We start from the raw sequence: 11500 nt of genomic DNA on the forward strand, positions 1-11500 counted from the left end.
GTTGCAGAATGAGAAAGACAACGAGCTGACCACACTGAGCGTGGGACGGCGCGTGTTCGTGTGTCGCGACGAGCAGCGGCAGGTTGCGTCTGTCATGTTGCACTCCGACACCAACCACCTCATCCGCGTGGGTGGTCTCATCTTCCTGAGCCCCGGACACCTGCTGCCACACCAGCTGGCCGCCTTCCACACCCCCAACTACATATACCCAATCGGTTATAAAATTGTAAGTTCACTATCCTTTTCGTAATTTAAAAAATGAAGTAAGTATAATATCATAAAATATAGTGCAATTATTATTATAAATTTTTCAGTGGGGGTAAATGAATATATTTCTTCTGTTTCTTTACATACCCTATAGCTAAACTAAAAATGTAATATTATTTCAAAATGATATCGTGTGTGTTTATAATTTAAGAAGCGTGTTCAAACCCCAATCTTCTCAGGTGCGGTTTTACTGGTCAATGCGGCGAGCCAACAGCCGCTGCCGCTACGTTTGCTGGATTTCTGAGGAGGAGGGCCGCCCGCGCTTCCACGTGCGCGCGCAGGACGAGCGCCAGGAGATGAGCGCGCCCACGCCGCGCGCCGCCTGGGCCGCTGTGCGTACCGCCTCTTAACATACGCGATCCTATACCTATATAATCTTTATATATACTATGAAAACTACGCTTACCTCACACGCTTGTATTAATCCAATGTTTACATACAAACCATCTTCCCTTTAGGTACTAGATGCCGTAGCCGCTCTACGAGAAGGAAGGGGCGAGGAGGGGGTTTTAAAGCTGTGGCCCAACTACGTCACCGGAGAGGACCTCTTCGGACTAACCGAACCGGCCGTCGTTCGAGTTCTTGAAAGTTTGCCGGGTTCGATTGAATTAATTTAATACAAACTTTCGTAAATCCTCTTAACGACTTTTATGTCTAAATGTAAATTAGGTATGTGTAAAAATGAACTAAACGAGCAATGTAAGGACCGTTCGCATCGCACCGCAGGCATCGAAACACTGACCGACTACCGCTTCAAGTTCGGGCGCTCGGCGCTGCTGGAGGGCGGGCTGGCCGTGAACCCGTCGGGCTGCGCGCGCTGCGAGGCGCGGTGCGCGCGCGTGTGGCGCCGGCCCGCGCGCTCGCTGCTGCCCGCGCCGCCCGCGCCGCCCGCGCTGGAGCACGCCGCGCACCCCGCCTGCCCCTACTCCAAGCAGTTCGTGCACACCAAGAGCAGCCAGTACAAGAAGATGAAGCTCGAGTGGCGCAACAACGTCTACCTCGCAAGGTACATTTTGATGTCTACTTTCCTTTTTTATACATCTTATAATCGGTCGTGTTGATATCGACTACTGTTGTTTTAGCTGCCCTCGCGATATAACCGTCGTAAAATTTTCATATTGCAGATCCAAAATTCAGGGATTGGGTCTATATGCTGCACGAGACTTGGAAAAACACACGATGGTCATAGAATACATCGGCGAAATCATTCGTTCGGAACTGTCTGAGATTCGTGAGAAACAATACGAAGCTAAGGTAATCGATCGGTCTTAAACTATCATATATTCATACGATTATATTACGTCTCGCTTAACCGCACCGAGTATCGCTTCCCGCGCTAAAGAGTCGTCGCTTCGCAGAACCGCGGCATCTACATGTTCCGGCTGGACGAGCGGCGCGTGGTGGACGCGACGCTAAGCGGCGGCCTGGCGCGCTACATCAACCACTCGTGCCAGCCCAACTGCGTGGCCGAGACCGTGGAGGTGGACCGCCACGTGCGCATCATCATCTTCGCCAAGCGCCGCATCGCGCGGGGGGAGGAGGTGACGACGTCGTTACCGACGTACCCGTATTCAGTTGCCCCCGAGTAGTCATATTCATTAATATTATATCATTTTACAGCTGGCATACGATTACAAGTTCGACATAGAAGACGACGCACATAAGATCATGTGCATGTGCGGGGCGCCCAACTGCCGCAAGTGGATGAACTGAGTCCTCGAGAGATGGACGAGCGTCTTCTCGAGTGGATAGATTCCATTAAAAGGCTATGATTGTAATAGTTGTAGGTACCAAAGTGATTTTACAATCCTAGCAATAGAATATTTTCAAAGCAATGGATTCCTCTTTTTTAAGCTGATGTGTGATCTTAACTATAAATAAGACAATATCGACAGAATTTTACAGATAACGCTCGTTTTACGGCAATTTTGTAGTTCGACCGTCGAATATTAAAACGTGCGGAACGCTTTGTACATAGTATATTGATTGATATAAAATCATTGTTGTTATTGAATTTTAATGTTTTAGATGTGAATGGTCCGGAAGTATACGTAGGCTTAGATTTAATTTAATTTCGACATATTCTATGAATGTTCTTTATAGCTGCTTTATTTCTTTGACATATTATTATCTCGTAATTTGTTAATCGCTAAAGTTTATTTACTCGTTGGTATCAATTTTTATATTTTCACAATTAATTATGTAAAATTGTATATGTTTTTGTAAATGGTGTATTGTATTTCATCTTAGATTTCGCACTGATATCGATGTTTTCACTATATTATCAAATTAATAATTTATAAAAAAATATATTTTGTTATACCTTTGATAATCTCAACAGCGGTGTAATAGTATGACTTAGGTTAAGTTACCAAATAGACAAGTCTGCATTTAGTATCGCATAGCACGTGTTATTAGCTGTTTAATACATAATGCCACATCGTGCCTGACCAGTTTTGTATGAGTGTTTACGTGACGTACTTCTGCGTCCATCACTGTTTACTAGTTCGTAAAACTCGTGATTTCTCGTTTTCAATTAAAATTACAGAATTTTTATTTAATTTTCTGCTTAAAATGCTAATTCAGATCAGAATCTCATGGAGCAAAACACTGCAGATCCCTCTCACATATTCGCAGGACTAGGTGAAGCGTAACGTTTTCGACTAGTAAATCTAAGCGCGATTTATAGATAGAATAATGGATGTAACATTTATGGAACCGAAATGTGAAAAATATTTTGAATGATCTTGACGATTTTGGAAATGTCTAGTTGAATTGTGTGTATCATTCATAAACTGTAATGTAAATGGTCAGATGTAGGCTATAAGGAATTAGTGAGACAAGGGTAAAGGATTGATTGCTAGTGCAGTCTGGGTTAGGATCGTGAGCGCCGGGAAATATTATTTATTCATTATATGTATAATACCATAACATTTTGAAATTCTCGAATCGTTTTTAGAACAAATTTAATAATACAAATATAATTTTATTATAATCAATCTCGTATAAGCAATGAAATCATATGGCGAACACGAAACCTATTGAAGGTAGATTATTATCTAATGTACGCCCAGGTTGCCATCTTGTAACGTTTTCTCACGCAATTAGTAATTATAAGTTTTAATGTGCAATATCAAGTCAGTACCAATTGTAAATAATACCGACTCTGCTGCAGGTTTTAGTGAATCATTTTAATTGATAATCATGTACTAGTTTTATGTTTTGTAAGCTGTTGAAGTGATATTACGTCGCTTTCCCATCAACTTATTTATTTAAAAGCATTCCCATTCGTTTACACATTAATAGAACTGACTATTGATTCACTAGACATATTTTTGAGTGCTAGTGAAATTATATCTTTTAGAAATATTCTATACTTAATATTTTTATCCCATTATTTTCTTTCATTAAAATTTATAAGTAACATAAAGCATTTTATTTCATATTTTGTGTTTTTATTTTACTTTAGAGTTAACATATACAACCTCTTACAATGAATAGAGAAGTAATTAATTCCAGGATGTGTTTATTTTTTTTAAAACACTTGCATAGTTCAGCTCTTCGCTCAGAAAAATGGATGTATAGTTTCTTTAGCTCTGGAAATAAACTGCCTTTGACAAGTGCAGTGAATTTACTTTATTAATTTAGCCCACTTAATTGTTCATTAAAATAAATAGACGACGACATAGTTTTCCGTTACCGTTTGACAGTCTAAGCTATAATAACAAATTTTATTAAACTTAGATTCGAAATTCGAATGGAACGACAGCATTTTAAAACTATAAAATCGTTGAAACTTCCAACAGTCAAATATTTTAGGTCATCCCCATCATAAAGAGTGGGACTATTTAAATTAGATCATTTATAAACACGACGAAAAGAAGGGGTCCAAGATGCCTTTAGATGTTATTGTTACAGGGTTTGATGCTGAGCAATAAGCTTCTGTTGTTAAAGTATGATATCACAACCATGTAAATTTCATTGAATGCTAAAACTTTCTAGTTTTAAACAAAGTGTAGACTGTAAAGAAAATTTACTTGACTACGTTAGGGGAAACGCCTGTCAATGTTAGTCTTCATAATTCAAGAAATTAGTGATTGAAACATTTTAAATAACCAAATTGCAAATCAAGGAATCACTCTCGAAGGCATGAGACCTTAAATTATCGGCGTGTATTAAAAAATACAATCCAGTAAAAAAATCAATTAGTTCTTATTTATTTTGTCTTTATACTAATATTAGTCATCTCACGCACACTAAGATTCTTTGTAAGCAAGCTTCACTCATACTAATTCACGTCGATTACTTAGGACCGCCTTTGTGAGTGAATAGATTTATAGACATGCAATCTGTATTCAGAAGTAAAAGCCTGTTACAGGTATTGCGCACTGTTGGCAGATGGATAAGTTCTTATCAATTGTTATTCATATTTTATTAATATGCACTGATTTTGACCGCCAGGTTATTTTATTTTTACAAATAAAACGTAACATTTCGATAAATTAATTATCATTGAGACTAAGAGTAATAAAGTTATAAAACATAATATATCTGGATGTAGAGAATTATAAAAACACGTTTTTGTTCCATATAAATTTTATTACAAACTTTTTGGACTTACTGCAAATTATTTACCAAGAATCAAAGTTATACTGAAGAAAGCAAACCTTTATGCAGCACAGAAACGGCTCGTCTAAACAAAACTTTTTAACCAATTTTATTTCATACATATTTCAGGCCTATTATATCAATAAATAATTTTATAAATATTATTTGAAAGACAACTAATATTCGATAATCAAACAATAATTAAACAATCCTTTGTGCACCACATACATACATTTTATATAACAAAAAGTCATTTTAACACATTGGGCACATTCATAGACAAGCCGTTATGTTAACTCATGGAATAAAATTTTGTATTAACCAAACAATAGTACAAGTAATTTACAAAAATATAATTGTTATGTCGCTTTTACAAATATACAACACAATGAGCACTATCAAAGTAACAGCATATTATTACTCAATAAATGGAATGAAAATAAAATAAATATAGAAAAAATGAATAATTATTGACAAAGTTATACACTGACATTCAAAACTGTACAGAAAAAATAGTAAAATTTACTATTATCATAAGGATAAATATAAGAAGAAAATAACCTACAAAAACTAAATATAATTTTATATATGTTGGCCAAACAACTTAAAAGGTTTTACAAACCAATAAACGTTGGTGATTTTTTTAATTGGAAAATAAGTATATTTGTTTATGTTTAAAGTCTGAAATTAAGTATTAATATTTCTCTAGCATTATTTAATACAGGATAACATAGTGAAAAAGATATTTCCTCTGAAAATATCTATAATAAAAAAAACAATTTTATATAGTCCTTTTCTCAGATTACATGGTGTTCATAACACAAATTCAGTTTAACCATCTGCCAGACAACTGAAAAGCGTCTCACAATGATAAAACGAAAGCTATTTGAATTGAAGTTTTTTTAAAAATTGCTTTAATATTTTAGCTCGCTGACTAGTAACGCCTGGCTCGCAGTATAGAAAAGTCATTATCATTATTTTTGTACTATAATATGGTTCGTAAGTACATCGCATGTAATGTTACTGTAGTTTTTATAGTTTAAATGGCAATTTTCAACAAATGAATGTAGTAAATTTTGTAAATGGGGAACCTTTTGAGAAAAATAAAGATTATTATTATTAATGCTTATGCTCCACAAAACGAATGCAAAAATAATGCAAAAGAAACTAAAATTTTATATGACTGTTTCAATTACGAAATAAAAACAATTACACATTTTGAAAACTTTTATTTGTGTTTTCAACTTGAAAATTATTAACACTTCGTCTGCTTACACCTTATTAACACCCATCACCACCACCATAGCAACTTGTATTAAATGTCTGTTTCCTTTTAATCTCAAATCCCTGCATGAAAATCAACTATTTAGAGATATTTCATTGTTAACGGTTTATTTTATGATATAATAGAAATCAGAGCCAATAATATTCCATTACTAGTGAGCGAGATATCGGCTGCTTACACACGAGAGCAATTCCATACACAAATTAAATGTAGGCTAGTGGTTGTCACTAGGGATAAATCACTAATGTTCCTTTAAAATTGGGCACTAAAAATACTATAAAAATATAAATAATATTAATGCTCTGTCAGTTACTTAATAAAATTGAGAGCATTTGTATAAGAGGCCACTTATATTGAGGCCAATGTTGGTCATCATGAGTGTTCCTCAAATTAACATGTTTTTAGTTAAAAATGTCTAGTAAAGTTTAAAGAGCTTCTTCTTAAACAGAGTTTACAGGAAGTAGTTACTTTTAAAGCTATAGGAATATAAAACCTTTAAAAATTAAAAATGATTTTAGAGCAATGTCTTGACACAACATTGGACTCATCATATAAGGCAAGCCTTAATTAAACAAGAAGGCTACGTGGGGGAGTAGTGACGAAAAGCGTACGGATATAAGCGAGCCGGAGCGTGTAAAGGCGCTCAGTCGATGTACTGCGCCAGCCAGCGGAAGCCCTCGCCGTAGCCCTGGCGCTTCAGCACCGAGCACATGAATAGTTCTAACGGCCGACCAGGTAGCTCGGATCGTGACACCTTGCCCTGAAATCACATTAAAATAAATGCTATAATATATAATGTAAGTAAATTTACTTTTTAAGAATTGCCTGCAATTCTTTAATTACATTTATAGAGACATTGGCATAGTATGCGTAATCACCTTTCCGGTGGTCTGCTGGTAGAGATTGAAGAACTGCCGCAGCTCGTCCTCACTAGCTGCGCCGGGTTTGTCGATCTTGTTTCCGAGGATGAGCACGGGGCAATTGCTGAGCGTCTCGTCCGTCAGCAGCGAGTCCAGCTCCTTCTTGGACTCGGGCAGGCGCACGCGGTCGCATGCGTCTACCAGGAACACGATCGCGTCCACGGCGGGGAAGTAGTCGCGCCACACGCGCCGTGCCTGTTGATGCCCGCCCAGGTCGAATGTCGTGAACCGCATACTGCCTATCGAGAGCTCTTCCGATGCTGTGGGTCACATTAACATTTTACTATCTTAGATTAAAATCATACACATTCTAATTCTCTATATCATTATAAAGTTTGTTTTTATTTATATGTATATATGTTGTTTGAAAACATTGGGTAACAATTATTATTTTCTTTCTCATTACTAAAATTATAGAATATTATTTTATCAACATCAAATCCATTTAATTTTTACAACAAAATTTGATTAAAATGAATATGCCTGGTAAATTGATAGAGTATATGCTCTTAAATCATCAGACTTCTTTTAAATCTTTATATACACTGACCTACTTCCTTTACTTTTGACCTACATTGATGTGGCTTGTGTATTATATGTTCATATTATATAGATCACAATGACAATCACTATCTCAAACAAACAAGTTTACGTATGTCATATATTGAAAATGATAAAGTACAAATTTGCATTGAAAAGTATTTAAAATTAATTAAAATTAATATATTATCTAAAATAGTAAGAAAATCTTACTGGGATGCAATGTAGGTACATGTTGCGCTAATCTATCATCCTTCAGCATGTGCAGTAATGTGGTCTTTCCGGCATTGTCCAGTCCCAGGAACAATAATTTTCCAGATTTCTTATACAAACCTATTAAAATTATAATGTGAATTATTGTTTATATAAGATTAAAATATGACACACTCTGTGGTTTGTATATAATTTATTACATAATTAAATATATTTGTAGCCTGATGCTAAAAAGACGAAAGTACATCTTTAATTCAATTTAAACCATATTTTGCCATTTTCTATTGTACAAAATGTCATATGTAATATAAAGTAACCAATATTCTGATTACTATTAGTAAGAATTACTGATATTGGCCCTTTTAGTACCAGCCCACTGATATATATGGTAATTCACTCTTTAAAGGTTACATGTTAAATTTCACTATCGATAGACATTGAAAATTTATATCTTATTTATTAATAATGTATAATAATACCCAACAATTGGATAAATATTGGTTTAAGAATTGACATTTCATTTTCTTTAGCCTATATTATATTCACTACATATTATAGTAGTTATATGTTGATCTTAATTTTTTATTTCATCAATACTTATAGATCTTGACGACTTTACTTGTTCAAGTGAACAAATATAACAGTACTTTAATAATATAACTTAACCAAATAAGATAAAATATATAAATACAGCTAAATATTAGTTCATAATAACAATAAATTACTCTAATTTTAGATTTAACCATGAGAAACAAAGTTATTTCTGAATGCTTCTGTATCTGGCACAATGATAATATACTAGTGATATAAATAACGTCACTGATATCTCAACCTAATATATCTTTTTTTTTTAATATTATTATTTAAGATTGTCAATTGTACATTCGAGCACATTGTTACGACATTTATTAAGAATAAATTAAATGTGTGAAAGTGTTTATTATACAACTTTGTTCTATAATAGTAGAACTTTGCATAATATAATTATTGATAGCAGTAGATTTCAGATGTTAAGAAATAACAATTTTTTGTAGTTATTATGGTTTCTAATAATTGTTATATTTTAATATTGTTCATAAAAAGCTATGTCTTGTGTCATATTTACATATTATTTAAACATTAGAAGAAAGTCATTATAACTTACCCAAGAATCCCAAAACACCAGTAAACCAATCCCAAATAAACATTTTGAATCTGAAATAATTATATAGAAAAAAATGTTTAATTCAAAACATCGTATGCTTCTGCACAAAGAATATTCATATTAATCATGACTTGCAAATCCTGTAATTATGGAGAACATTTAAGCTTTGAAGAATGAATTTATACATAAAAGAATTTCTTTAATGTAAGATGCAGTCATAATAATTTAAGTCCATCGCAAATTCCAGTATTGCGATAATGAATTGAGTAATATGAATGACAGGACGTCATTTGCGTAGTTGAAACTTCCAATAAAATCTATCTAGCCTTTGATACCAAAATGAAATACTCACTTATTAAAATTGTACTAGATTAACTAACACTAAAGAAAGTTTATCACAATGTTTCGCGCTTATTTACAATATGTTTCGTCGCTAAAACCGACGATATTCTCAAAGCTTATATAGTTGAATACGATTACGATGAAATATCAATCTGTTGGCAATGACGTACACTACACTATTTCCGGAAGTTACTCAGTTTAGTTGTCACATTATAGGGGTATTTTTTTTTACATTATAGTATAAATTGAATACCAAATTATTTAAAATATGCAATAAATTTCGTTATCTAAACTTTTGAGAAAAAATAACTTAATATTTTGAAATTATTATTGATTTAAAACATAATTAATAATAAAAAATGATAAAATACGAAGACGATACCAAAGCAACATTTAAAAAATCTGTTATAGTTTTTGACGATTAGGTATTATATAAAAACGACATTTTGTTTGTTTCAGTTTGTTTTTTATATTTTTTAATAAAGTTATCTTGAATTATGAATACCAGTAGCTTTTTTAAACGCATTTCTCAAATGAAACAATTTTTTTTTATGTTAAAAAATTTATAAATTTAAATTAAGGTTCTTTTATATCATCTTTTAAAATCATTATTAACTGTAATACAATTTGAAAAAGCATCAAATAAGATAAGGAACAAATCTAAATAAAATATTATTTCGAATATGAGTGTTGGGTTTCTTAAATAATATGTGTAATAATTTTATTTGACGTAAACAATTCACATACACTTTATGGAAACACCGTTTGACGGAAGTCTTTCTAGTTTTGACAGCTTTCAAAGCCTAAGGTATCCGACAATTTTTATGTTTTAAGTTCGTAAAATACCAAAATATTAATGGAATATTGCTATAAAATAGTAAATTACTTCTTTTAAAATACGTGTACAATACTGTGGAATAATCAGTGTGCGGATGGCTAAGATTTTTAAAGGTTATAAAAGTGCTATAGAAGTGTTGTTACTTGCAGGCTAAACCATGGCACCAAGGAAAAACAAAGTTGCGAAAGAGGAGGTGCAAGTGACTCTTGGCCCTCAACATTTGGTTGGAGAAACTGTTTTTGGAGTAGCTCACATTTTCGCTTCTTTCAATGACACTTTCGTCCATGTTACCGACTTGTCTGGCAGGGAAACCATCGCCAGAGTAACAGGAGGCATGAAGGTTAAGGCTGATCGTGATGAAGCTTCTCCTTACGCCGCTATGTTAGCCGCTCAGGTTTGTTAATTTTTGTTTAAAAAACAAATGTTGTTTTCTTTCTAACCTCAACTTTAACCAAAATTGTTAGCTAAATGTTAATGTATTAAAATGTTGTATCTATTGATATGTTCATAAATATTTTCAATAATCCTTAGGGAATACCATTTCAATTATGTTGTAAATTATTTGTTATTATAAATAATTCAATTTATTTAATTTTTTTACTATCTTAGAAAATATAAAACCAAATTAAAAATTTAAGCAGGTATTGTTTTTAGGTACTAAACGTTAAAGTTAAGACAGGATTTACATTAGGACAATAATTAGAAGAATTAACTGTTAAAAGAATTAAAATTCAATTTTTTTAGAATACCCTTGGTTTATTATAATTTTTATATATTTAGGATGTAGCTGAGAAGTGCAAGACACTTGGTATCACAGCCCTGCACATCAAACTCCGAGCAACTGGTGGTAACAAAACTAAGACCCCAGGACCTGGTGCTCAGTCAGCACTCCGTGCCCTGGCTCGTTCTAACATGAAGATTGGCCGCATTGAGGATGTCACACCTGTACCGTCAGACTCAACACGCAGGAAGGGTGGTAGACGTGGACGCAGGCTGTAATTTTTTAGTTTAAGCAACTGTGGACTGAAATATAAAAGGTTTACGGTCTATGTGTGTTTTATTTATATATAATTAAAGTATCATAAATGCCAAACTTAGATAACTAATAACTCACAGTAATTAATGATTCCTGAGAAGTTCCTTTATCAATTGGTACTTGAAATCTGAAAGTTCATAATGGGAAATTAATAGATGAAATACAACTAACGGTGACTGTATCTACCACATAATCTAACAACTCACCTATATGCATTGTTGTAATAAGAATACAATCGCAGTATCTTTATTACTAAAATAATTGAATCACTTTAATAAACACAAAAATTACCCAAACATCACATTTA

At 33.5% G+C, this 11500-nt stretch overlaps 3 protein-coding genes across 3 annotated transcripts in view; 2 read left to right on the forward strand and 1 right to left on the reverse strand.

Annotated features, from left to right (window-relative positions):
- The window catches only part of LOC125065219 (histone-lysine N-methyltransferase 2C-like), a 29894-nt gene extending 26225 nt beyond the window's left edge, over positions 1 to 3669 (forward strand). Inside the window, exons 45-51 of the mRNA XM_047672722.1 lie at positions 8 to 226; positions 447 to 599; positions 726 to 864; positions 994 to 1273; positions 1392 to 1521; positions 1626 to 1808; positions 1888 to 3669. Of these exons, the coding sequence (XP_047528678.1) occupies positions 8 to 226; positions 447 to 599; positions 726 to 864; positions 994 to 1273; positions 1392 to 1521; positions 1626 to 1808; positions 1888 to 1980 (1197 nt within the window). The 3' untranslated portion in view covers positions 1981 to 3669. The remainder of the gene's footprint in view (positions 1 to 7; positions 227 to 446; positions 600 to 725; positions 865 to 993; positions 1274 to 1391; positions 1522 to 1625; positions 1809 to 1887) is intronic.
- Positions 3670 to 6089: 2420 nt separating this feature from the next.
- On the reverse strand, positions 6090 to 9485 carry LOC125065488 (GTP-binding protein SAR1b). Its single transcript, XM_047673117.1, has 5 exons — positions 9330 to 9485; positions 8978 to 9027; positions 7834 to 7953; positions 7039 to 7340; positions 6090 to 6920 (listed from the first exon to the last, which is right to left on the reverse strand). The coding sequence occupies exons 2-5, from the start codon at positions 9018 to 9020 to the stop codon at positions 6804 to 6806; spliced, it is 582 nt and encodes a 193-aa protein (XP_047529073.1). The 5' UTR covers positions 9021 to 9027; positions 9330 to 9485; the 3' UTR covers positions 6090 to 6803.
- A 559-nt stretch (positions 9486 to 10044) lies between these two features.
- On the forward strand, positions 10045 to 11204 carry LOC125065489 (40S ribosomal protein S14). Its single transcript, XM_047673118.1, has 3 exons — positions 10045 to 10127; positions 10307 to 10551; positions 10938 to 11204. The coding sequence occupies exons 2-3, from the start codon at positions 10315 to 10317 to the stop codon at positions 11154 to 11156; spliced, it is 456 nt and encodes a 151-aa protein (XP_047529074.1). The 5' UTR covers positions 10045 to 10127; positions 10307 to 10314; the 3' UTR covers positions 11157 to 11204.
- Positions 11205 to 11500: the final 296 nt, after the last annotated feature.

This window comes from Vanessa atalanta, chromosome 7 (genome assembly GCF_905147765.1).
Source record: "Vanessa atalanta chromosome 7, ilVanAtal1.2, whole genome shotgun sequence".
Lineage (NCBI taxonomy): Eukaryota > Metazoa > Arthropoda > Insecta > Lepidoptera > Nymphalidae > Vanessa > Vanessa atalanta.